The sequence below is a fragment of the Pelobates fuscus genome, chromosome 12, assembly GCF_036172605.1.
Source record: "Pelobates fuscus isolate aPelFus1 chromosome 12, aPelFus1.pri, whole genome shotgun sequence".
In the NCBI taxonomy this organism is placed as follows: domain Eukaryota; kingdom Metazoa; phylum Chordata; class Amphibia; order Anura; family Pelobatidae; genus Pelobates; species Pelobates fuscus.
This window is the reverse complement of record NC_086328.1, coordinates 1,063,946-1,089,770: the sequence shown is the minus strand read 5'-3', so window position 1 is coordinate 1,089,770 and position 25,825 is coordinate 1,063,946. Positions and strand designations below refer to the sequence as shown.

General features: G+C 46.2%; 1 protein-coding gene across 2 annotated transcripts in view; it reads right to left on the bottom strand.

Moving 5' to 3' along the window:
- The window catches only part of LOC134579042 (adhesion G-protein coupled receptor G1-like), a 108,551-nt gene that overhangs the window by 66,345 nt on the left and 16,381 nt on the right, over positions 1 to 25,825 (bottom strand). For both annotated transcript variants that reach the window (XM_063438175.1, XM_063438173.1), the window contains exons 2-3: positions 25,214 to 25,278; positions 13,609 to 14,031 (exon numbers count right to left, since the gene is read on the bottom strand). In XM_063438175.1, coding sequence (XP_063294245.1) covers positions 13,609 to 14,031; positions 25,214 to 25,259 — 469 coding nt within the window. In that variant the 5' untranslated portion in view covers positions 25,260 to 25,278. The remainder of the gene's footprint in view (positions 1 to 13,608; positions 14,032 to 25,213; positions 25,279 to 25,825) is intronic.

Here is a 25,825-nt window from a genome sequence, read left to right as displayed (position 1 = left end):
TCAGTCTTAGGGCGCCATAAAACCCGGAGCTAATAATATTCAGCTGGCCTTGGGAAACACGGTCAGGATGAAAACATCCCAGATATCCAAGAATGAACAGTCACCGTTTCCATGGTGACTGCCCAACATTTAAACTGTTACATTGCTTTCTACAAATATTCCAAAAATCTTAATAATTTAACATCTCACTGTGATATAATAAGCCTTTCAATCCGCTTTCTCACTTTACCAGAAATGCTGAGCCATTGTAATTAAAGCACCAACATTGTGTGCAGCGCTGTACATGTTTTGCACAGGACTAGAATGATGTGTCACCGACATAAAGCCAGGGGTTACTGGACCAGTTAAATGGTGGGACTGTCACTTCTCTGGAACAATGTGACCACGATTGGCCGTGATGTCACCATGAATACACCATGTGACTATGTTACGGCCGTGATTGTAACGGAGCTCCCTGTACCCCTGGCTGGGTACCTCCGCCAAGGACCGCTTCCTAGCTGGAACAGGGGACAAACCGCAGCACTTCTTCCCACAGTCGCGGTGGCTTGACTGGGCCCCTGGAACCGCTCCTTCCTGGAGCCGAATTGGGAACTCGCTCTATCCACCCCCAGGCACTGGACGACACTCAGTCTCACACTTACAAGGACTTTCCCCGTTGAATCTTCCACCCTGGAACAGTGATTAAAGAATAGCCCTGTCCCCTCCCAGTAACCAGACGACACATAGTTCTGGGAGTATAGGCTGGAATGCTTTAATGGCAGCCACAACTGGCATTATCTGCATGTCCCCATGCAAGGGGCCCTCTCCCTGGACCTGAGAGTAAACCACAGTAAAAACAAATACACAATCACATTGGCTCTCAGGTCCAGGACACTCCCATACAAAATCAAATAATCCCTCCTATGTGCCTGGGAGATAATTGGATCAGGAACTGTACTCATCTAATCCATTTATCTCCAAGCACAGAAAAAAAAAAAACAATTTTCCCCAAACACCCCAAACAATACATAAAAACCCACCAGTTACATCCAACATATCCAAAAATCACCCAGATCAGTTCAGGGGTTCAGGAATTTCCTGGAAGTCATTTGTTTGTCCGCCCGCACGCCTGGTCCCATGCCCAAAACAGTTTCAGAGAATCAGGGCTTGCGGTCAGTCTAGTTCAGTAGTTTACAAACGAACAAACTACCGAACAGAGTCAATTGTCTTACCCTGGAGCTTGTTCCCCTTGTTCGGACGAACAATCCAACCGAACAGTGTCTTTCTAACTTGTGTAGAACCGAACGCAGGCGATGATGGAAGTCCAGCGGTGTTCGGGAGTTTCTGTGTCCGATTTCAGTTCCATAAGATTCATGTCCAAACACCTCTGCCTGCGTTAAAAAGATGGCCACCACCTCGTGGTTGTCCATATGAATTGTGGCCACCCAGGTGAACACTTAGGTGGAAATTGTTATAAAGTATCAATTAGGCTTAACAAGCTCCAGGGCGGTCTCCGGTTTGTGCGGCTATTCGGTTCCCGAACCATATAGTCCAAATACACAAACGGCGACTTTATTTTTTTATTTTATTTTTTTGCAGTGCGGGCAGTTACAAGCAAGTTTGTGGTGCCACAACAGCATCAACAGACAGAGATAAGTATACATAGCGGTACATAGGTATGGCATGTGGAGAAATTGCACAATTTTTGTTAAGATAAGACAGTTTAGCTTGCAAGGCCACAATAGCTTTCACCAGGGCCGGACTGGGAATAAAAAGCAGCCCTGGAAAAAAATTCCATACCAGCCCCGTAATGCATCGCGCCAGCATAGTGCGCAGATATGGAAGCGGGAAAAAAAACCTGAAAACATGAAAGAAATGTGTGCGTGGAGAGAGTGCCGTTTGTGCGTGGAGGGGTGCTGTGTGCGTGGAGGGGTGCTGTGTGCGTGGAGGGGTGCTGTGTGCGTGGAGGGGTGCTGTGTGCGCGGAGGGGTGCTGTGTGCGCGGAGGGGTGCTGTGTGCGCGAAGGGGTTCTGTGTGCGTAGAGGGGTTCTGTGTGCATGAAGGGGTGCTGTGTGCGTGGAGGGGTGCTGTGTGCGTGGAGGGGTGCTGTGTGCGTGGAGGGGTGCTGTGTGCGTGGATGGGTGCTGTGTGCGTGGAGGGGTGCTGTGTGCGTGGAGGGGTGCTGTGTGCGTGGAGGGGTGCTGTGTGCGTGGAGGGGTGCTGTGTGCGTGGAGGGGTGCTGTTTATGTGTGGAGGGGTTCTGTGTGCGTGGAGGGGTTCTGTGTGCGTGGAGGGGTTCTGTGTGCGTGGAGGGGTTCTGTGTGCGTGGAGGGGTTCTGTGTGCGTGGAGGGGTTCTGTGTGCGTGGAGGTGTTCTGTGTGCGTGGAGGTGTTCTGTGTGCGTGGAGGTGTTCTGTGTATGTGGAGGTGTTCTGTGTATGTGGAGGGGTTTTGTGTGCGTGGAGCGGTTCGGTGTGCGTGGAGGGGTTCGGTGTGCGTGGAGGGGTTTGGTGTGCGTGGAGGGGTTCTGTGTGCGTGGAGGGGTTCTGTGTGCGTGGAGGGGTTCTGTGTGCGTGGAGGGGTTCTGTGTGCGTGGAGGGGTTCTGTGTGCGTGGAGGGGTTCTGTGTGCGTGGAGGGGTTCTGTGTGCGTGGAGGGGTTCTGTGTGCATGGAGGGGTTCTGTGTGCATTGAGGGGTTCTGTGTGTGTGGAGGGGTGCTGTTTATGTGTGGAGGGGTTCTGTGTGCGTAGGGGGGTTCTGTGTGTGTGAAGGGGTTCTGTGTGTGTGAAGGTGTGGGGGGGGTTCTGTGTGTGTGTGGGGGGTTCTGTGTGTGTGGGGGGGTTCTGTGTGTGGGGGGTTCTGTGTGGGGGGGGCTTCTGTGTGTGTGGGGGGGTTCTGTGTGTGGGGGGGCTTCTGTGTGTGGGGGGGCTTCTGTGTGTGTGGAGGGATTCTCTCTGTGTGTGGGGGGTTCTGCGTGTGTGGGGGGTTCTGTGTGTGTGGGGGAAGGTGGTGTGTGTATGGAGGGATTCTGTGTGTGTGTGTGGGGGTTCTGTGTGTGTGTGGGGGGTTCTGTGTGTGTGGGGGGGTTCTGTGTGTGTGTGGGGGGGTGCTGTTGGTGGGGGGGAGGAGTGTAGTGTGGGGGGGGGTTTAGCATTGATATATTTATTAAAAAAAACAAAAACTTTATATTACTCCCCTCCCCCCTTACCTTTGGTCAGGGCCCAGGGGAGAGGGGGGAAGGCTACTCTTCAATCCCTGGTGGTCCAGTGGTGGCGCGTGCTGTTCAGCCTGCAGCTCCTCTGGCTGCAGGCTGACTTCGCTCTCCTCCCGCGAGAACAGCAGGCAGGTCGGAGTGTTGCCATGGTAACGCACAGCAAGGCTCCAACCTGCCTGCTCGCGGGAGGAGGGTTCTCGTTTGCAGGTTCCTGTCAGACCGGGTTTGGGAACAGAAGCTCCCCTACCCGGTCTGCCTGCTCGGCCACGCTACATTCTGTGACCGGCAGGAGGGGAGCACATGATCACATCCCCTCCTGCCGGTCACCCTGTAATTGCGGAAGGGGCTGGAGCACACTAGGCGGCCGCGCACCGGGATATTTCCCGGTATCCCGGTGGGCCAGTCCGGCCCTGCTATTGTCAAATATAACATTGCGTGTCATTTCTAGGCTATAGCACAATTTTAGAATATAATAGAGATAGCAGAATAGAGATATATAAACCTGTCTAGTCGGGTCTATCTAGATAATAATCAAGAGACAGGCTAGATGCCAACATCCATAGGTGAGCTGTATAGCTAGGAGACTTGCTAGGTTAAGTAACATATAAGTAGACATGCTGGGCTGCAAACATGCAAAACAGTGCTAACTATAGAGACACAACGATTGGTGCATATAATTACGCATGCCTATATCAACATCTAGCGTAAGAGGTAACCACTGGAACCATGTTAACACTAGCACCTTGCATTACTAACAGTAAGACATGATAGGGCAAATAGGTAGGATAGAGGCTAGGACTCATTTTAAAAAATGTATAATAAGAAAGTACGTTAAACATGCTCGTGAAATCCTGGGTCGCAGCTTTAAAAACTTGGGCACATGTTTAGATTCGGGTCATCCGCTGAGGTAGCAAGTGCTCGGCATCTGGTAATCAAGCTGTCCTCCACACAGAGATTCTTCACCCGACTCCCTGACTGGGCACGGCTCGGAGGTAGAAGCTAAATCCATCAGAGGGATGGAGGGATCCTGTTGCAGCCCACATGTGAGGTAATCCACTGCTTCCAGCCCCTGTCAAAGCCAGTGACACATGTAGCGGGGCAGTGTTCAGAGGTGGCGGCACGTTGGAAACGAGGTAAGTGATCCCTCCAGCCCCAGGAAGGTATGGAGGCCGACATCTTCGGTCCATGGACCCGGTAACCCTGGTAGGCAGAGTCCGTCCCAGATCTGGAGTGGCGGGGGGTCCCGATGGTCTCCCGCCGCCTGTGGCGGTGGGCCCTCCGTCGATGTGGGCCAAGACCTTGGTGGCCCTCAGCCCAGTAGCAGAAAATATGGGCATTTGTGTGACAGCTAAGCCCGAGGGAGTCTCCCACACCCTCCGGCTCTCATCCCTCCGAACTTTCACCCCTGTTTGAGGCGGCAACAGTGCTTTGTGGTTCTTTAGAGCATCCCGAAAGCGCTGAAAATGCTCATCGAGCCTCTGTAGGAATCGCTCGGAGCGAAGAGGGATCATTTCAGACTGCAGGACAAGACACCACCGCCATCTTGAGTCAGTCTACTGTGCTCAGAGTGTATAGTCAGCTAGGCCTGCAGAGTGTGGCTAGGCCCAGGGTTGGTTTAGAAAGTAGGTGCTGTGGTGGCAGATCTAGGTAGTCCAGTGGGAACCGGAAAGACCCCCACCGGTCCAAGAGGGGGGGGGGGAGGAGTAGGAGTGTTTCAAGACGGTTTAGTTGCTAATGAGCGGGGAGATCATCCGCCTCTCCCCAGCTCTGTTACAGCAGGCTGCAGTAGTGGATCTCAACCCCACAGTAGGTAGTAGACTTTGACAAAGCCTCAGGCTGTTTCGCTGGAACCCCCTGGTTGTAGTAATGCCTGTCGGTAGGTTAAAACTCTGGTTGGCCGGGGTTAAATTCCAGAAATCGGCTTAGTTTGTAGGAGCTCAGGACCCACACATCTGCTCTGCTTGATGGCTCCGTCCCTCCACGAACGGAGACTTTTATATCACATTATACAAAGTTCATAGTCTGTGGGCAGGAGGCTGGCAAGCAGGCTCCTCCAGGAACTCGTGGCAAACTCACTCAAAGGGGAGTTTGTCACAGTGATGTCACCATGAATATATGATGTGACTGTTACTGTAGCGGAGCTGCAATATTAAAATCAATATCTCCGCTGTTAGACTGTAGAACATCCAAGAGAAGCACAGTGTAGCAATATAATCCCAATTTCCCCAGTAACCGGACGATACAGTTTTGGGAGTCAACTGATTTTTATTGAGCCACAGATGGCTTTTATGCTGTCACGTCCTGCTCTGCTCTGTTCTGTGGAGATGTCTGGACTTGGCTTCTGGTATCCAGTACTCTTGTTACAATTCTTGTTTAGTTTTCCTTGGTTTTTTGGTTTTCTATTCTACGTCTGGTTTTCTTTATGCTGGGATTTCTGGGTTGATTCCTGTAATCCATCCCTGGATTTCCCAGTCTCCAGGTTTCATTTAAATGTTTGTTTTATGTTGCCACACCCGTTTGTTTTCCATCATTCACTCTGTTTCAGTGTTCCTGCAGGCAGCTCCTCAAGGCTTCTGCCCTTTCTTGCAGGTAAGTGCTATATATGTATTTTGGTTGTATTAGCATACATTAGGCAGTGTAGAGCCTGACAGATATGGGGTACATTGGCGTTGTTGGCAGGCTTATGCAATGTATGATCATATAGTGTGACTAAATCCCCATGATTTCCATATGTAGTACTTAGTTATTTCTCCTCTTGTTTTGCCTATGTTATCTTGTCTTGTTTTAGTTTGTATCCCAGTCCATGTACAGTCCTGTCCAGTCATGCCCATGTTATGTTCATGTTTTCCTCATGTCTTGTGTATATGTTCTGGGTTTAGCTTACTATCCTTCTCTGGTTCTGGGTTCTATTAGTTCTGTCTTGTTTCCTTGTTTGGTGCCTATCTCTAGTCTTGCCTTGTTTCTAGTACTGGATACAATCTTGCTGCAGAGCCTCCCTATTAAGCTCCTGGGAGGTCTGCTAATTTCCAAGCTCCTAGTTCCTGGTATCCGCTGAAACTGATTCAGGGTCTTGGTATGTGGCTGCACAAACGCTGGTGCTCAACACCAGGGGGCGTGCGGTTACCCTGCACCAGACCCTGCTAATCCCCCTCCATACTGTGACTCCTACTCTGAACATCAGGCATACTGGGTCCCGGTTCTGCTCCGCCGCCTGGACACTGTGTCTGGGTTCCGGACACTGGACCGCCACCCTGACATATGCAACTCCCCATGCAAGGGGTTTCTTAATTTACATTTCAGGGGTTTCCCACCGGTGGACCTTGTGGGGGACAGGGGTAACATTTTCCAGACTCCTCCTCTGTACCTGGGAGATAATTGACTAAGACCAACTCTTTAATTACATTATCTCCAAGGTACAGAAAATATACAATATTTCAAACCCTCATAACACATATTAATATTGTTCAGAACTCCACGAAAGATACTTCACTGAAAGCAGGGATCCGAGCGCCCACTCTGTCGAAATATCACTCAGATCCATTCGGTAGATTAGGAACGCCATTCGAATGAAGTTTAGACCGGTCAACCACGAGGTGAAACCCCAAAATAGTTCCAGATGGTTTAAGGCTTTGACCAGTCTTCTTTGGGAGTATCCACCATTAAAATAACGAAGGGAACTGTTCATGTAACAGGGGAGTTGTGTGCCCTGTGTTCGGTAGTTTATTCCATACGCATGCTGCTCTTTACAGCTGAATTGAAATGAACAGAGGAAGGGAGGGTAGTTCAGCGGTGTTCGCGCCGTCGAGTGTCCAATTATAGTTCCATGTATTCGACGACCAAGCACCTAGGTCTGTGTTCGTGAACAAAGATGGCCACCGCTACGTGTTCGGTCATACGAATGACGGCCACCCATCCGACCACTTAGAACCTTGCTAAGTTTCTAAGTGTGACTACCCTCAATTGGAGGCACACGACTCCCCTGGGTGGTTGTGGTCCCACTGTTCGGTAGATGGTTTGACAGACTAACAATATAGCTTTAGTCTCTTCTAGAACTCCAAATTGTAGAACCAACTCAGTTTTTAATATGAATAGGTGGCTGGTTCTGCCACAGTTACTGCTGTGATGTCACCATGAATACATGATGTGACTATGTTATGGCCTTGATATCACCATGATATGACTATGCTATGACCGTGATGTCACTATGATGTGACTATGTTATGGCAGTGATGTCACCATGATGTGATTATGTTACATGTAACACCAGGCACCATTTAAGGGGGCTATGCGTTTATTGTCCTAACCTAGCCGACCAAGATATGTGAATTCAGCATTCCCAAAGCCTGAGTGTGATTGCTGCTTGTTCACGGACATAAAGAATGTTCGCTTTATAGCAGGTGTTCCCTGTGCATGAAGTTACATGCTGCTTCAGGAATGTTTGCGGCTGAATGAACATGTGAAATGAAATCCCGAGACACAGATCAAAGTCCAAAGCTGAGGCTCCTAAATTGCCACCTTCATTAACCTGAAATATTGAGCAGAGTCCATACATAGAGCCAGATCTGAACCCCAGGGGACTCCCGATCTTCCACCTTCATTAACCTGAAATATGCAGCAGAGTCCATACATAGAGCCAGATCTGAACCACAGGTGACTCCCGATCTTCCACCTTCATTAACCTGAAATATGCAGCAGAGTCCATACATAGAGCCAGATCTGAACCCCAGGGGACTCCTGATCTTCCACCTTCATTAACCTGAAATATATGGAGCAGAGTCCATACATAGAGCCAGATCTGAACCACAGGGGACTCCCGATCTTCCACCTTCATTAACCTGAAATATGCAGCAGAGTCCATACATAGAGCCAGATCTGAACCCCAGGGGACTCCCGATCTTCCACCTTCATTAACCTGAAATATGCAGCAGAGTCCATACATAGAGCCAGATCTGAACCACAGGGGACTCCCGATCTTCCACCTTCATTAACCTGAAATATGCAGCAGAGTCCATACATAGAGCCAGATCTGAACCCCAGGGGACTCCCGATCTTCCACCTTCATTAACCTAAAATATATGGAGCAGAGTCCACACATAGAGCCAGATCTGAACCCCAGGGGACTCCTGAACTGCCACCTTCACAAACACAGACATATGGAGCAGAGTCCATACAGAGTCAGATCCAAACCCCAGGAGACTCCTGATCTTCCACCTTTATTAACCTAAAATATATGGAGCAAAGTCCAAACAGAGTCAGATCCAAAAACACAGAGCGAGATCTTAACCCTCGGGGGCTCCAGAATAGCCACCTTCACCAACACACGGGAACACTGAGTATGAGTGTATCACAGAGCTCGACAGGAGTAAAACACATGGTAACAAGCAGTGAGTATGAGTATCACAGAGCTCCACAGAGTAAAACACACGGGAACACGCAATGAGTATGAGTGTATCACAGAGCTCCACAGGAGTAAAACACACTGTAACACGCAGTGAGTATGAGTGTTTCACAGACAGGAGTAAAACACACGGCAACAAGCAGTGAGTATGAGTATCACAGAGCTTCACAGAGTAAAACACACAGTAACACGCAGTTAGTATGAGTGTATCACAGAGCTCCACAGAGTAAAACACACGGTAACACGCAGTGAGTATGAGTATCACAGAGCTCCACAGAGTAAAACACACGGTAACACGCAGTGAGTATGAGTATCACAGAGCTCCACAGGAGTAAAACACACGGTAACACGCAGTGAGTATGAGTATCACAGAGCTCCACAGGAGTAAAACACACGGTAACACGCAGTGAGTATGAGTGTTTCACAGACAGGAGTAAAACACACGGTAACAAGCAGTGAGTATGAGTATCACAGATCTCCACAGAGTAAAACACACGGTAACACGCAGTGAGTATGATTATCACAGAGCTCCACAGAGTAAAACACACAGTAACACGCAGTGAGTATGAGTATCACAGAGCTCCACGGGAGTAAAACACACGGTGACACGCAGTTAGTATGAGTGTATCACAGAGCTCCACAGGAGTAAAACACACGGTAACACGCAGTGAGTATGAGTATCACAGATCTCCACAGGAGTAAAACACACAATGACACACAGTGAGTATGAGTATCACAGAGCTCCACAGGAGTAAAACACACGGTGACACGCAGTGAGTATGAGTATCGCAGAGCTCCACAGGAGTAAAACAGACGGTGACACGCAGTGAGTACGAGTGTATCACAGAGCTCCACAGAGTAAAACACACGGTGACACGCAGTGAGTACGAGTGTATCACAGAGCTCCACAGGAGTAAAACACACTGTGACACGCAGTGAGTATGAGTATCACAGAGCTCCACGGGAGTAAAACACACGGTGACACGCAGTGAGTACGAGTGTATCACAGAGCTCCACAGGAGTAAAACACACGGTGACACGCAGTGAGTACGAGTGTATCACAGAGCTCCACAGAGTAAAACACACGGTGACACGCAGTGAGTACGAGTGTATCACAGAGCTCCACAGGACTAAAACACACGGTGACACGCAGTGAGTACGAGTGTATCACAGAGCTCCACAGGAGTAAAACCCACGGTGACACGCAGTGAGTATGAGTATCACAGAGCTCCACAGGAGTAAAACACACAGTGACACGCAGTGAGTACGAGTGTATCACAGAGCTCCACAGGAGTAAAACACACGGTGACACGCAGTGAGTACGAGTGTATCACAGAGCTCCACAGGAGTAAAACACACGGTGACACGCAGTGAGTACGAGTGTATCACAGAGCTCCACAGAGTAAAACACACGGTGACACGCAGTGAGTACGAGTGTATCACAGAGCTCCACAGGACTAAAACACACGGTGACACGCAGTGAGTACGAGTGTATCACAGAGCTCCACAGGAGTAAAACCCACGGTGACATGCAGTGAGTATGAGTATCACAGAGCTCCACAGGAGTAAAACACACAGTGACACGCAGTGAGTATGAGTGTATCACAGAGCTCCACAGAGTAAAACACACGGTAACACGCAGTGAGTATGAGTATCACAGAGCTCCACAGGAGTAAAACACACGGTAACACGCAGTGAGTATGAGTATCACAGAGCTCCACAGGAGTAAAACACACGGTAACACGCAGTGAGTATGAGTATCACAGAGCTCCACAGGAGTAAAACACACAGTGACACGCAGTGAGTATGAGTGTATCACAGAGCTCCACAGAGTAAAACACACGGTAACACGCAGTGAGTATGAGTATCACAGAGCTCCACAGGAGTAAAACACACGGTAACACGCAGTGAGTATGAGTATCACAGAGCTCCACAGGAGTAAAACACACAGTGACACGCAGTGAGTATGAGTGTATCACAGAGCTCCACAGAGTAAAACACATGGTAACACGCAGTGAGTATGAGTGTATCACAGAGCTCCACAGCAATGCAATTCAGATATAGAAATGTAATGCAGTACAATGGATAAAAACGGTCCAGTTATAAATCCGTCTCCCTCATTATTCCCCTGCTAGTACACGCTCACAGAGGATGGATTGGCTTACTGAAAAAGATAAATACCATGTTTACACAGGATGGCTTATTTGCTGTGAATATCCTGCTCTCGGGCGGCGGATCCGGTTTCAATAGACAGTAATGTGGATTTAATACCTGTTAGTATGAGATTATATGAACTTTCAAACACTGTCATTCCCTCGGGTCTAGGTTACATGTACAGGCACGTAGCCCACCCCCAGGAGTATTGGGATTATATATGGGGGGGGATGGATATTGTGGGAAACGCATGTTATGACCCCAGGCGCTGCTCGAAATAGCTAACTGATCATACAATACTCTACGTGAAATGCTACAAAAAACTACACTGACAGTGAGGCTACACGCCACGTAAACAGATTCACACCAGGAGCCACCTACAGGGATCCAGCAAAAATATCCATCTATCGACACCCATAAACCATCCATCTAAATCTGATCTAGAACATCTACAGTATTTACATATATCGATACCCATCAACCATCCATCTAAATCTGATCTAGAACATCTACAGTATTTACATATATCGATACCCATCAACCATCCATCTAAATCTGATCTAGAACATCTACAGTATTTACATATATCGATACCCATCAACCATCCATCTAAATCTGATCTAGAGCATCTACAGTATTTACATATATCGATACCCATCAACTATCCATCTAAATCTGATCTAGAACATCTACAGTATTTATATATGGATACCCATAAACTATCCATCTAAATCTGATCTAGAACATCTACAGTATTTACATATATCGATACCCATCAACCATCCATCTAAATCTGATCTAGAGCATCTACAGTATTTACATATATCGATACCCATCAACTATCCATCTAAATCTTATCTAGAACATCTACAGTATTTATATATCGATACCCATAAACTATCCATCTAAATCTGATCTAGAACATCTACGGTATTTATATATCGACACCCATAAACTATCCATCTAAATCTGATCTAGAGCATCTACAGTATTTACATATATCGATACCCATCAACCATCCATCTAAATCTTATCTAGAACATCTACGGTATTTATATATCGACACCCATAAACTATCCATCTAAATCTGATCTAGAACATCTACAGTATTTACATATATCGATACCCATCAACTATCCATCTAAATCTTATCTAGAACATCTACAGTATTTATATATATCGATACCCATAAACTATCCATCTAAATCTGATCTAGAACATCTACGGTATTTATATATCGACACCCATAAACTATCCATCTAAATCTGATCTAGAACATCTACAGTATTTACATATATCGATATCCATCTAAATCTGATCTAGAGCATCTACAGTATTTACATATATCGATACCCATCAACCATCCATCTAAATCTTATCTAGAACATCTACGGTATTTATATATCGACACCCATAAACTATCCATCTAAATCTGATCTAGAACATCTACAGTATTTACATATATCGATACCCATCAACTATCCATCTAAATCTTATCTAGAACATCTACAGTATTTATATATCGATGCCCATAAACTATCCATCTAAATCTGATCTAGAACATCTACGGTATTTATATATCGACACCCATAAACTATCCATCTAAATCTGATCTAGAACATCTACAGTATTTACATATATCGATGCCCATCAACTATCCATCTAAATCTGATCTAGAGCATCTACAGTATTTATATATCGATACCCATAAACTATCCATCTAAATCTGATGTAGAACATCTACAGTATTTACATATATCGATACCCATCAACCATCCATCTAAATCTTATCTAGAACATCTACGGTATTTATATATCGACACCCATAAACTATCCATCTAAATCTGATCTAGAACATCTACGGTATTTATATATCGACACCCATAAACTATCCATCTAAATCTGATCTAGAACATCTACAGTATTTATATATCGACACCCATAAACTATCCGTCTAAATCTGATGTAGAACATCTACAGTATTTATATATCGATACCCATCAACTATCCATCTAAATCTTATCTAGAACATCTACAGTATTTATATATCGATACCCATAAATTATCCATCTAAATCTGATCTAGAACATCTATGGTATTTATATATCGACACCCATAAACTATCGATCTAAATCTGATCTAGAACATCTACAGTATTTACATATATCGATACCCATCAACTATCCATCTAAATCTGATCTAGAGCATCTACAGTATTTATATATCGATACCCATAAACTAGCCATCTAAATCTGATCTCGAACATCTACAGTATTTATATATATATATATATATATATATATATATATATATATATATATATATATATATATATATATATATATATCGATACCCATCAACCATCCATCTAAATCTTATCTAGAACATCTACAGTATTTCTATATCGACACCTATAAACCATCCATCTAAATCTGATCTAGAACATCTACAGTATTTATGTTCATTGCACAGCATTCATCCATCACAATCAATTCAATATTTAGCTACAATCTCCATCTGTCGTCTATTTGTACCTATTTATCAGAATTTATGTTTAATATCGGTTTCATATCTTCCTATCCACATTATCCATAGTGTCAATCTGATTCATAGAAGACGATTCCACTCTCTCTTTAAATAGATTCCCCAATGTGGCCAATGAATCCTAAAATGGGAATACACCTTCCCAACACTAACACGAGAACCCTGCATTGCTGTTTAAGGATAGTTCCCAATATGTGGCCATCTCATCATTCAATCTAGCACCATGGTTCCAGCACAGTCATTAATAACCAATCAATCAAGCAATCAATAATCATTTCTAGAATCCTGGCTCACTGTCAGAATGACGATGCAATACTTACTGTTCTGATAGTCGTGGAAGCGAAAGTCATAGTGGCAGGAGCTGGCTGTAGGCACCCCGTTCAGGGTCATGTTGATGATACGGGTTTCTTTATCACAGAGGTATTGTGGGGGGCTTTGGTGGGATGTATGGTTGTCATGTGGCTTGTTCTTCACCTTCCAGGTATAATGCTGGACTCCGTGTGTCAGATTGAAGACTCTGAGACCAGGGATCCAGTGGACACAGAAGACGTAACTGCCTGGCAGGTCTTGGAGGGTGATGTTTGTGGAGGGCACATACGGGCCTCTTACAATTATACCACTGCGATGGTTCTCTACAGACACAGTGTCATCCCCGTTTCCACCGTGATACTGTAACGTGGCTCCATTGGAATACTGCAAACGCCATCCACAAAGGGAAAAGCTGTTTATACCGGGAACAAATCCTGCAAAGAAATCACATAGTTATAGAATCCGCAAAATACTTGTTTACTAGACATCACTGCAGGGTATAATCACAAAGCGCAGGCAGGTAATGTACTATTTAAAAAGGTTGTTAGTTCCCACAAGCTCCCAGGCAGAAATCAGGCTGGGATAGTGAGCGCTTTACTATAAATTGGGGACTATGTCTGCCTGGGCTCCGTCTACGTGGTAGCAGAGGAAACAGCGGCAATCAGTCTTTCATTACAGGTGCTTTATGTGTCAGTCCGCAGACCACGAGAAGATGAATTCTATTCCCTTTCATGTTTTCTCCTGTTTTGTGTGAATGTATAAAACTGCTAGTCCAACTTTATACAAAATAGCCCATCTCTCTGACTCCTATAATTCCTCATTCAGCTTTCTTGTCCTTTTTTACTGATGATCTTACCATTTATACATTCACAAGATAATACAATGATTAATATTACAACGTAAAGGCACATTCAAACAATTTTTACTTGTACAACAAAGAGGAAAGTATTCATTCCCCTCCCCACATTCCCTCCAAACCTAATATTCATTCCCCTCCCCACATTCCCTCAGAACCTAATATTGATTCCCCTCCCCACATTCCCTCCAAACCTAATATTCATTCACCTCCCCACATTCCCTCAGAACCTAATATTCATTCACCTCCCCACATTCCCTCCAAACCTAATATTCATTCACCTCCCCACATTCCCTCAGAACCTAATATTCATTCCCCTCCCCACATGCCCTCCAATCCTAATATTCATTCACCTCCCCACATTCCCTCCAATCCTAATATTCATTCCCCTCCCCACATTCCCTCCAATCCTAATATTCATTCCCCTCCCCACATTCCCTCCAAACCTAACATTCATTCCCCTCCCCACATTCCCTCCAAACCTAATATTCATTCCCCTCCCCACATTCCCCCCAAACCTAATATTCATTCCCCTCCCCACATTCCCTCCAAACCTAATATTGATTCCCCTCCCCACATGCCCTCAAATCCTAATATTCATTTGCCTCTCACATTTCTTTCAAACCTAATGTTCATTCAGTCCCCACATTCCCTCCAAACCTAATATTGATTCCCCTCCCCACATTCCCCCCAATCATAATATTCATTCCCCTCCCCACATTCCCTCCACACCTAATATTCATTCCCCTCCCCACATTCCCTCCAAACCTAGTATTCATTCCCCTCCCCACATTCCCTCCAAACCTAATATTCATTCCCCTCCCCACATTCCCTCCAAACCTAATATTCATTCCCCTCCCCACATTCCCTCCAAACCTAATATTCATTCCCCTCCCCACATTCCCTCCAAACCTAATATTCATTCCCCTCCCCACATTCCCTCCAAACCTAATATTCATTCCCCTCCCCACATTCCCTCCAGACCTAATATTCATTCCCCTCCCCACATTCCCTCCAGACCTAATATTCATTCCCCTCCCCACATTTCCTCCAAACCTAATATTCATTCCCCTCCCCACATTCCCTCCAATCCTAATATTCATTCCCCTCCCCACATTCCCTCCAAACCTAATATTCATTCCCCTCCCCACATTCCCCCCAATCATAATATTCATTCCCCTCCCCACATTCCCTCCAGACCTAATATTCATTCCCCTCCCCACATTCCCTCAGAACCTAATATTCATTCACCTCCCCACATTCCCTCAGAACCTAATATTCATTCACCTCCCCACATTCCCTCCAGACCTAATATTCATTCCCCTCCCCACATTCCCTCCAAACCTAATATTCATTCCCCTCCCCACATTCCCCCCAATCATAATATTCATTCCCCTCCCCACATTCCCTCCAATCCTAATATTGATTCCCCTCCCCACATTCCCTCCAAACCTAATATTCATTCCCCTCCCCACATTCCCTCCAAACCTAATATTGATTCTCCTCCCCACATTCCCTCAGAACCTAATATTCATTCCCCTCCCCACATTCCCTCCAAACCTAATATTCATTCCCCTCCCCACATTCCCCCCAATCATAATATTCATTCCCCTCCCCACATTCCCTCCAAACCTAATATTGATTCCCCTCCCCACATTCCCTCCAAACCTAATATTCATTCCCCTCCCCACATTCCCCCCAATCATAATATTCATTCCCCTCCCCACATTCCCTCCAAACCTAATATTGATTCTCCTCCCCACATTCCCTCAGAACCTAATATTCATTCACCTCCCCACATGCCCTCCAGACCTAATATTCATTGCCCTCCCCACATTCCCTCCAAACCTAATATTCATTCCCCTCCCCACATTCCCCCCAATCATAATATTCATTCCCCTCCCCACATTCCCTCCAAACCTAATATTGATTCCCCTCCCCACATTCCCTCCAAACATAATATTCATTCCCCTCCCCACATTCCCTCCAAACCTAATATTGATTCTCCTCCCCACATTCCCTCAGAACCTAATATTCATTCACCTCCCCACATTCCCTCTAAACCTAATATTCATTCCCCTCCCCACATGCCCTCCAGACCTAATATTCATTCCCCTCCCCACATTCCCTCCAAACCTAATATTCATTCCCCTCCCCACATGCCCTCAAGACCTAATATTCATTCACCTCCTCATATTCCCTCCAAACCTAATATTCATTCCCCTCCCCACATGCCCTCCAGACCTAATATTCATTACCATCCCAACATTCCCTCCAAACCTAATATTCATTCCCCTCACCACATTCCCTCCAATCCTAATATTCATTCCCCTCCCCACATTCCCCCCAAACCTAATATTCATTCCCCTCCCCACATTCCCTCCAATCCAAATATTCATTCCCCTCCCCACATTCCCCCAAACCTAATATTCATTCCCCTCTCCACATTCCCTCCAAACCTAATATTCATTCCCCTCCCCACATTCCCCCAATCATAATATTCATTCCCCTCCCCACATTCCCTCCAAACCTAATATTCATTCCCCTCCCCACATTCCCCCAATCATAATATTCATTCCCCTCCCCACATTCCCTCCAAACCTAATATTCATTCCCCTCCCCACATTCCCCCCAATCATAATATTCATTCCCCTCCCCACATTCCCCCCAATCATAATATTCATTCACCTCCCCACATTCCCTCCAAACCTAATATTCATTCCCCTCCCCACATTCCCTCCAAACCTAACATTCATTCCCCTCCCCACATTCCCTCCAAACCTAATATTCATTCCCCTCCCCACATTCCCCCCAAACCTAATATTCATTCACCTCCCCACATTCCCTCCAAACCTAATATTCATTCCCCTCCCCACATTCCCTCCAAACCTAATATTGATTCCCCTCCCCACATGCCCTCAAATCCTAATATTCATTTGCCTCTCACATTTCTTTCAAACCTAATGTTCATTCAGTCCCCACATTCCCTCCAAACCTAATATTGATTCCCCTCCCCACATTCCCCCCAATCAGAATATTCATTCCCCTCCCCACATTCCCTCCACACCTAATATTCATTCCCCTCCCCACATTCCCTCCAAACCTAGTATTCATTCCCCTCCCCACATTCCCCCCAATCATAATATTCATTCCCCTCCCCACATTCCCTCCAAACCTAATATTCATTCCCCTCCCCACATTCCCTCCAATCCTAATATTCATTTGCCTCTCACATTTCCTCCAAACCTAATGTTCATTCAGTCCCCACATTCCCTCCAATCCTAATATTCATTCCCCTCCCCACATTCCCTCCAAACCTAATGTTCATTCAGTCCCCACATTCCCTCCAAACCTAATATTCATTCCCCTCCCCACATGCCCTCCAATCCTAATATTCATTCCCCTCCCCACATTCCCTCCAAACCTAATGTTCATTCAGTCCCCACATTCCCTCCAAACCTAATATTCATTCCCCTCCCCACATTCCCTCCAATCCTAATATTCATTCCCCTCCCCACATTCCCTCCAAACCTAATGTTCATTCAGTCCCCACATTCCCTCCAAACCTAATATTCATTCCCCTCCCCACATTCCCTCCAATCCTAATATTCATTCCCCTCCCCACATTTCCTGCAATCCTAATATTCATTCCCCTCCCCACATTCCCTCCAATCCTAATATCCAATCACCTCCCCACATTCCCTGCAATCCTAATATTCATTCACCTCCCCACATTCCCTCCAAAGCTAATATTCATTCACCTCCCCACATTCCCTGCAAACCTAATATTCATTCACCTCCCCACATTCCCTCCAATCCTAATATTCATTCACCTCCCCACATTCCCTGCAATCCTAATATTCATTCCCCTCCCCACATTCCCTACAATACTAATATTCATTCCCCTCCCCACATTCCCTCCAATACTAATATTCTTTCCCTCCCCACATTCCCTCTAAACCTAACATTGATTCCACGTCTACATTCCCTCCAATCCTAATATCCAATCACCTCCCCACATTCCCTCCAATCCTAATATCCAATCACCTCCCCACATTCCCTGCAATCCTAATATTCATTCCCCTCCCCACATTTCCTGCAATCATAATATTCATTCACCTCCCCACATGCCCTCCAATCCTAATATTCATTCCCCTCCCCACATTCCCTCCAAACCTAATGTTCATTCAGTCCCCACATTCCCTCCAAACCTAATATTCATTCCCCTCCCCACATGCCCTCCAATCCTAATATTCATTCCCCTCCCCACATTCCCTCCAAACCTAATGTTCATTCAGTCCCCACATTCCCTCCAAACCTAATATTCATTCCCCTCCCCACATTCCCTCCAATCCTAATATTCATTCCCCTCCCCACATTTCCTGCAATCCTAATATTCATTCCCCTCCCCACATTCCCTCCAATCCTAATATCCAATCACCTCCCCACATTCCCTGCAATCCTAATATTCATTCACCTCCCCACATTCCCTCCAAAGCTAATATTCATTCACCTCCCCACATTCCCTGCAAACCTAATATTCATTCACCTCCCCACATTCCCTCCAATCCTAATATTCATTCACCTCCCCACATTCCCTGCAATCCTAATATTCATTCCCCTCCCCACATTCCCTCCAATACTAATATTCATTCCCCTCCCCACATTCCCTCCAATACTAATATTCTTTCCCTCCCCACATTCCCTCTAAACCTAACATTGATTCCACGTCTACATTCCCTCCAATCCTAATATCCAATCACCTCCCCACATTCCCTCCAATCCTAATATCCAATCACCTCCCCACATTCCCTGCAATCCTAATATTCATTCCCCTCCCCACATTTCCTGCAATCATAATATTCATTCACCTCCCCACATTCCCTCCAAACATAATATTCATTCCCCTCCCCACATTCCCTCCAAACCTAATATTTATTCACCTCCTAATATTAATTTACCCCCAATCCTAATATTCATTCCCCTCCCCACATTCCCTCCAAACCTAATATTCATTCCCCTCCCCATATTCCCTCCAAACCTAATGTAACGGCACCCTGAGTAGGTAAAGGGGTTAACACCACCAAAGCTACCTAACACTCCTAAGCGCCGAACAGGAATCATACGAATTATCCCCCCAAGTACGAGACGAGGCTCTGTATTGAGGGTCAAGCAGGATCTGTTTAATGGGGGCCAAATGCCGGCCTTTTATGCAGGTCTTCCAGCAAGGGACACTCCCATAGGGACCTTGTGGAAGACTGAGACAGTTTTGTACAGCAACCAATCACATACATTTACAGTAATAAACACTCCCACATAAACATTACAACTCCTCCTCTCTATCCTGGAGATAATTGGGTTAAGTGCTTGAAGTAACTCAGTTACCTCCAGGCACAGAGAATATCCCCATTTTACAGTAATGGTAAAAACACATATTTCCCGGTATACCGAACGGAACCCCAACATTCTTCGTATCCCCAGATAGCTCTCCCACATGGACCTTGTGGGGAACAGGGACACAAAGGTTACAGACAATAATATTACAGTGACAAAGTGTGACACTCCCAATACAAACAGACAGTTCCCTCCTCTCTGCCTGTGAGATAATTGAGATTAATAACTGAATTATCTCCAGGCAATAAAAACACATTTTCCCCAAAACGTAGAAAGTACCCTAAAACACATAGCATCCCCATAAATGGCATCCCCATTAATATCCCCTGATAGCCCTGAGCTGGGTGACCAACATATCCAAAAATCACCCAGATCAGTACAGGGGTTTTCGAATTTTATGGAAGTCCCAGTTTAGGCTGTGCGGTCGGTCTATATCGAAAAGTCATAAAACCGAATAAATGCACGAACGGAATCCCCTGGCTCATAGTAACGATTGTTCCCCTGGTTCGTGGGAACCAAACTACCAAACAGCGCTCTCCTGGCTGTTTAGGAAAAGAAAGCAGGCGTTTGTATAATTTGACCGGTGTTCGGTAAGTCGAGTGTCCGATTTTAGTTCCATACACTCGTCGACCAAGTCCCGCTGCCTCCTTTCATGCGAACAAGATGGCCGCCTTTTTCTCTTGCACATGGTGTTCAGTTATACGAACGGCAGCCACACAGGAAGAGCGCTTAATCAACGGTTTCTTCTGAAGATAATGAGTCAGGGGGTGGTCGGTGTTCAGTAGTTACAGCTACCGAACCAATAAAAAATAAAAAGTTCAGAAAAGCATGCTATTTTCTCCACATTTTATGTTTTGTTATCCCGGGCTTTGAGAAGTACAGGCCGTTCCAGCCACGAGTATACTATCAAAAATACTCACTGTCTCTCTACTGAAGAATGGAAGGTCTATTGAGATAGATTATAGCCTGCTCAGGGAATTTTCTATGCAGTATTGACAGCTCATCTCTGGCATGGAAAATTAAACACTTTCCCCATCCTCATCCATATTAGAAGTTTCCATGGTTTGTCATGTCCTTCTTCCTACTTCAATGACTTCAAAACATAACTTAATAATCTGCAAGTAGGTCTTCAAAAACATGACTACAACGTGCAGGTAGGTCGTCAAAACCAGGACTATAACGTGCAGGTAGGTCGTCAAAACCAGGACTATAACGTGCAGGTAGGTCGTCAAAACCAGGACTATAACGTGCAGGTAGGTCGTCAAAACCAGGACTATAACATGTAGGTAGGTCGTCAAAATCAGGACTATAACATGCAGGTAGGTCGTCAAAACCAGGACTATAACATGTAGGTAGGTCGTCAAAACCAGGACTATAACGTGCAGGTAGGTCGTCAAAACCAGGACTATAACGTGCAGGTAGGTCGTCAAAACCAGGACTATAACATGTAGGTAGGTCGTCAAAATCAGGACTATAACATGCAGGTAGGTCGTCAAAACCAGGACTATAACATGTAGGTAGGTCGTCAAAATCAGGACTATAACATGCAGGTAGGTCGTCAAAACCAGGACTATAACATGTAGGTAGGTCGTCAAAATCAGGACTATAACATGCAGGTAGGTCGTCAAAACCAGGACTATAACGTGCAGGTAGGTCGTCAAAACCAGGACTATAACATGTAGGTAGGTCGTCAAAATCAGGACTATAACATGCAGGTAGGTCGTCAAAACCAGGACTATAACATGTAGGTAGGTCGTCAAAACCAGGACTATAACGTGCAGGTAGGTCGTCAAAACCAGGACTATAACGTGCAGGTAGGTCGTCAAAACCAGGACTATAACATGTAGGTAGGTCGTCAAAATCAGGACTATAACATGCAGGTAGGTCGTCAAAACCAGGACTATAACATGTAGGTAGGTCGTCAAAATCAGGACTATAACATGCAGGTAGGTCGTCAAAACCAGGACTATAACATGTAGGTAGGTCGTCAAAACCAGGACTATAACGTGCAGGTAGGTCGTCAAAACCAGGACTATAACGTGCAGGTAGGTCGTCAAAACCAGGACTATAACATGTAGGTAGGTCGTCAAAATCAGGACTATAACATGCAGGTAGGTCGTCAAAACCAGGACTATAACATGTAGGTAGGTCGTCAAAATCAGGACTATAACATGCAGGTAGGTCGTCAAAACCAGGACTATAACATGTAGGTAGGTCGTCAAAACCAGGACTATAACATGTAGGTAGGTCGTCAAAACCAGGACTATAACGTGCAGGTAGGTCGTCAAAACCAGGACTATAACATGTAGGTAGGTCGTCAAAACCAGGACTATAACATGCAGGTAGGTCGTCAAAACAAGGACTGCCATTTGCTACAAGCCATACACAGATTTAGTTATGGTCCTGCAGATTCTTGTCACGATCTCCCCAACATGTGAAAACTGTCTGCCCATCTCAGACAGATTTCTAAACAACCCCCACAACCCACACCTCCACTGGGTGGCAGGTCCACGGACGAGATTTACGGAGACAAGTGGCGAGAAACAGGGAGCAGGGAGGTGATTTTGGGAGAGTGCCTCGGTTACTCATTATTGACATGACTCTGTTCACATGAATATGGCTAATACTGAAATTGAAACTTGTCAATGTTAAACCTCAGTCCACGGCTGTTTTGAATTTCTTGTCTGGTGACATTTAGAGTCCATTCTTCCACCTCATTAAACTTTTTCAAAAATTGATTTTGTGGTTTAAAAAAAAAAAAAAATAGTTTTTATTTATTGTGTGGTAACAAGAAATGGCGACAACCGATATTACAGAGGCGGATATATATCAGCTAATATGACATCACAGTTCATGCAGCACAAGATGGAAAATGGCAAAGGAAGCATAAACAGTCAAAGATGGGGAGAAATCAAATAAACAAATGTCTGTACTGAATCCCCTACAGACAGCATCTTTACCGGACTAGTCTACAAGTGAAGAATGAATAGGTTAAAAACTGGGGCTGATTTAAGGAGATCCCCAATGGATGTTTTAATAAAATACTTACTTATGAGGCAGGAGCGGTAGGAGATGCACGAGCCTGGGACAAGCAACGAGAATTAGACTCTAGAAATAAACCTGGCTGGCTTTACGTATAGCACTGCGTATTACAACACAGCCCGTCACCCTCACTGCGTATAACACAGCCCGTCACCATCACTGTGTATTACAACACAGCCCGTCACCCTCACTGCGTATTACAACACAGCCCGTCACCCTCACTGCGTATAACAACACAGCCCATCACCCTCACTGCGTATAACACAGCCCGTCACCCTCACTGCGTATAACACAGCCCGTGACCCTCACTGCGTATAACAACACAGCCCGTCACCCTCACTGCGTATAACACAGCCCGTCACCCTCACTGCGTATTACAACACAGCCCGTCACCCTCACTGCGTATTACAACACAGCCCGTCACCCTCAATGCGTATAACACAGCCCGTCACCCTCACTGCGTATTACAACACAGCCCGTCACCCTCACTGCGTATTACAACACAGCCCGTCACCCTCACTGCGTATTACAACACAGCCCGTCACCCTCACTGCGTATAACACAGCCCATCACCCTCACTGCGTATAACACAGCCCGTCACCCTCACTGCGTATAACACAGCCCGTCACCCTCACTGCGTATAACACAGCCCGTCACCCTCACTGCGTATAACACAGCCCGTCACCCTCACTGCGTATAACACAGCCCGTCACCCTCACTGCGTATAACACAGCCCGTCACCCTCACTGCGTATAACAACACAGCCCGTCACCCTCACTGCGTATAACAACACAGCCCGTCACCCTCACTGCGTATAACAACACAGCCCGTCACCCTCACTGCGTATAACAACACAGCCCGTCACCCTCACTGCGTATTACACAGCCCGTCACCCTCACTGCGTATAACACAGCCCGTCACCATCACTGCGTATAACAACACAGCCCGTCACCCTCACTGTGTATAACAACACAGCCCGTCACCATCACTGTGTATAACAACACAGCCCGTCACCCTCACTGCGTATAACAACACATCCCGTCACCCTCACTGCGTATAACAACACAGGCCATCACCATCACTGCGTATAACAACACAGCCCGTCACCATCACTGCGTATAACAACACAGCCCGTCACCCTCACTGTGTATAACAACACAGCCCGTCACCCTCACTGTGTATAACACAGCCCGTCACCCTCACTGTGTATAACACAGCCCGTCACCCTCACTGTGTATAACACAGCCCGTCACCCTCACTGTGTATAACACAGCCCGTCACCCTCACTGTGTATAACACAGCCCGTCACCCTCACTGTGTATAACACCACAGCCCGTCACCCTCACTGTGTATAACACCACAGCCCGTCACCCTCACTGTGTATAACAACACAGCCCGTCACCATCACTGTGTATAACACAGCCCGTCACCCTCACTGTGTATAACACAGCCCGTCACCCTCACTGTGTATAACACCACAGCCCGTCACCCTCACTGTGTATAACACCACAGCCCGTCACCCTCACTGTGTATAACAACACAGCCCGTCACCCTCACTGTGTATAACAACACAGCCCATCGCCCGTCACCCTCACTGCCTATAACAACACAGCCCGTCACCATCACTGTGTATAACACAGCCCGTCACCCTCACTGTGTATAACACAGCCCGTCACCCTCACTGCGTATAACAACACAGCCCGTCACCCTCACTGCGTATAACAACACAGCCCGTCACCCTCACTGCATATAACAACACAGCCCGTCACCATCACTGCATATAATAACACAGCCCGTCACCATCACTGTGTATAACAACACAGCCCGTCACCATCACTGTGTATAACACAGCCCGTCACCCTCACTGCGTATAACACAGCCCGTCACCCTCACTGTGTATAACAATACAGCCCGTCACCCTCACTGTGTATAACAACACAGCCCGTCACCCTCACTGCGTATAACAACACAGCCCGTCACCATCACTGCGTATAACAACACAGCCCGTCACCCTCACTGCGTATAACAACACAGCCCGTCACCATCACTGCGTATAACAACACAGCCCGTCACCCTCACTGTGTATAACACAGCCCGTCACCCTCACTGCGTATAACACAGCCCGTCACCCTCACTGTGTATAACACAGCCCGTCACCATCACTGTGTATAACAACACAGCCCGTCACCCTCACTGCGTATAATACAGCCCGTCACCATCACTGTGTATAACACAGCCCGTCACCCTCACTGTGTATAACACCACAGTCCCATCTCCCTATGCAGCAATGTACAAGCTCCAGTAGGAGGTGCTGTGGTACCTACCTTGCAGTAATAGGAGCAGCAGCACAGGAGTCATAGCAGCTCTCATGGGGATCTCTGTACTGTGACTGCAGTGAATAAAGAGGAGCTTTGTTAAGTTTGGGTAGGAGGGGCAGTCTACAAACACACAATGACAGCAAGGGACACGTCACATGCACCACAAAGAGCAATTCAATCCTCAGACACTGAGAAATGCTGTGGGTACTCTGTCACACAGTAAAACACACAGGCACAAACATACTAAAACACACACACTGACACAGGCACAAACATACCAAAACACAGGCACAAACATACTAAAACACACACACACTGCACAGGCTCAAACATACTAAAACACACACACACACTAAGATAGGCACAAGCATACTAAAACACACACACTGACACAAACATACTAAAACACACACACTGACACAGGCACAAACATACCAAAACACACACACTGACAGTGTCACAAAAATACCAAAACACACACACACTGCACAGGCTCAAACATACTAAAACACACACACACTAAGACAGGCACAAGCATACTAAAACACACACACTGACACAAACATACTAAAACACACACACTGACACAGGCACAAACATACCAAAACACACACACAA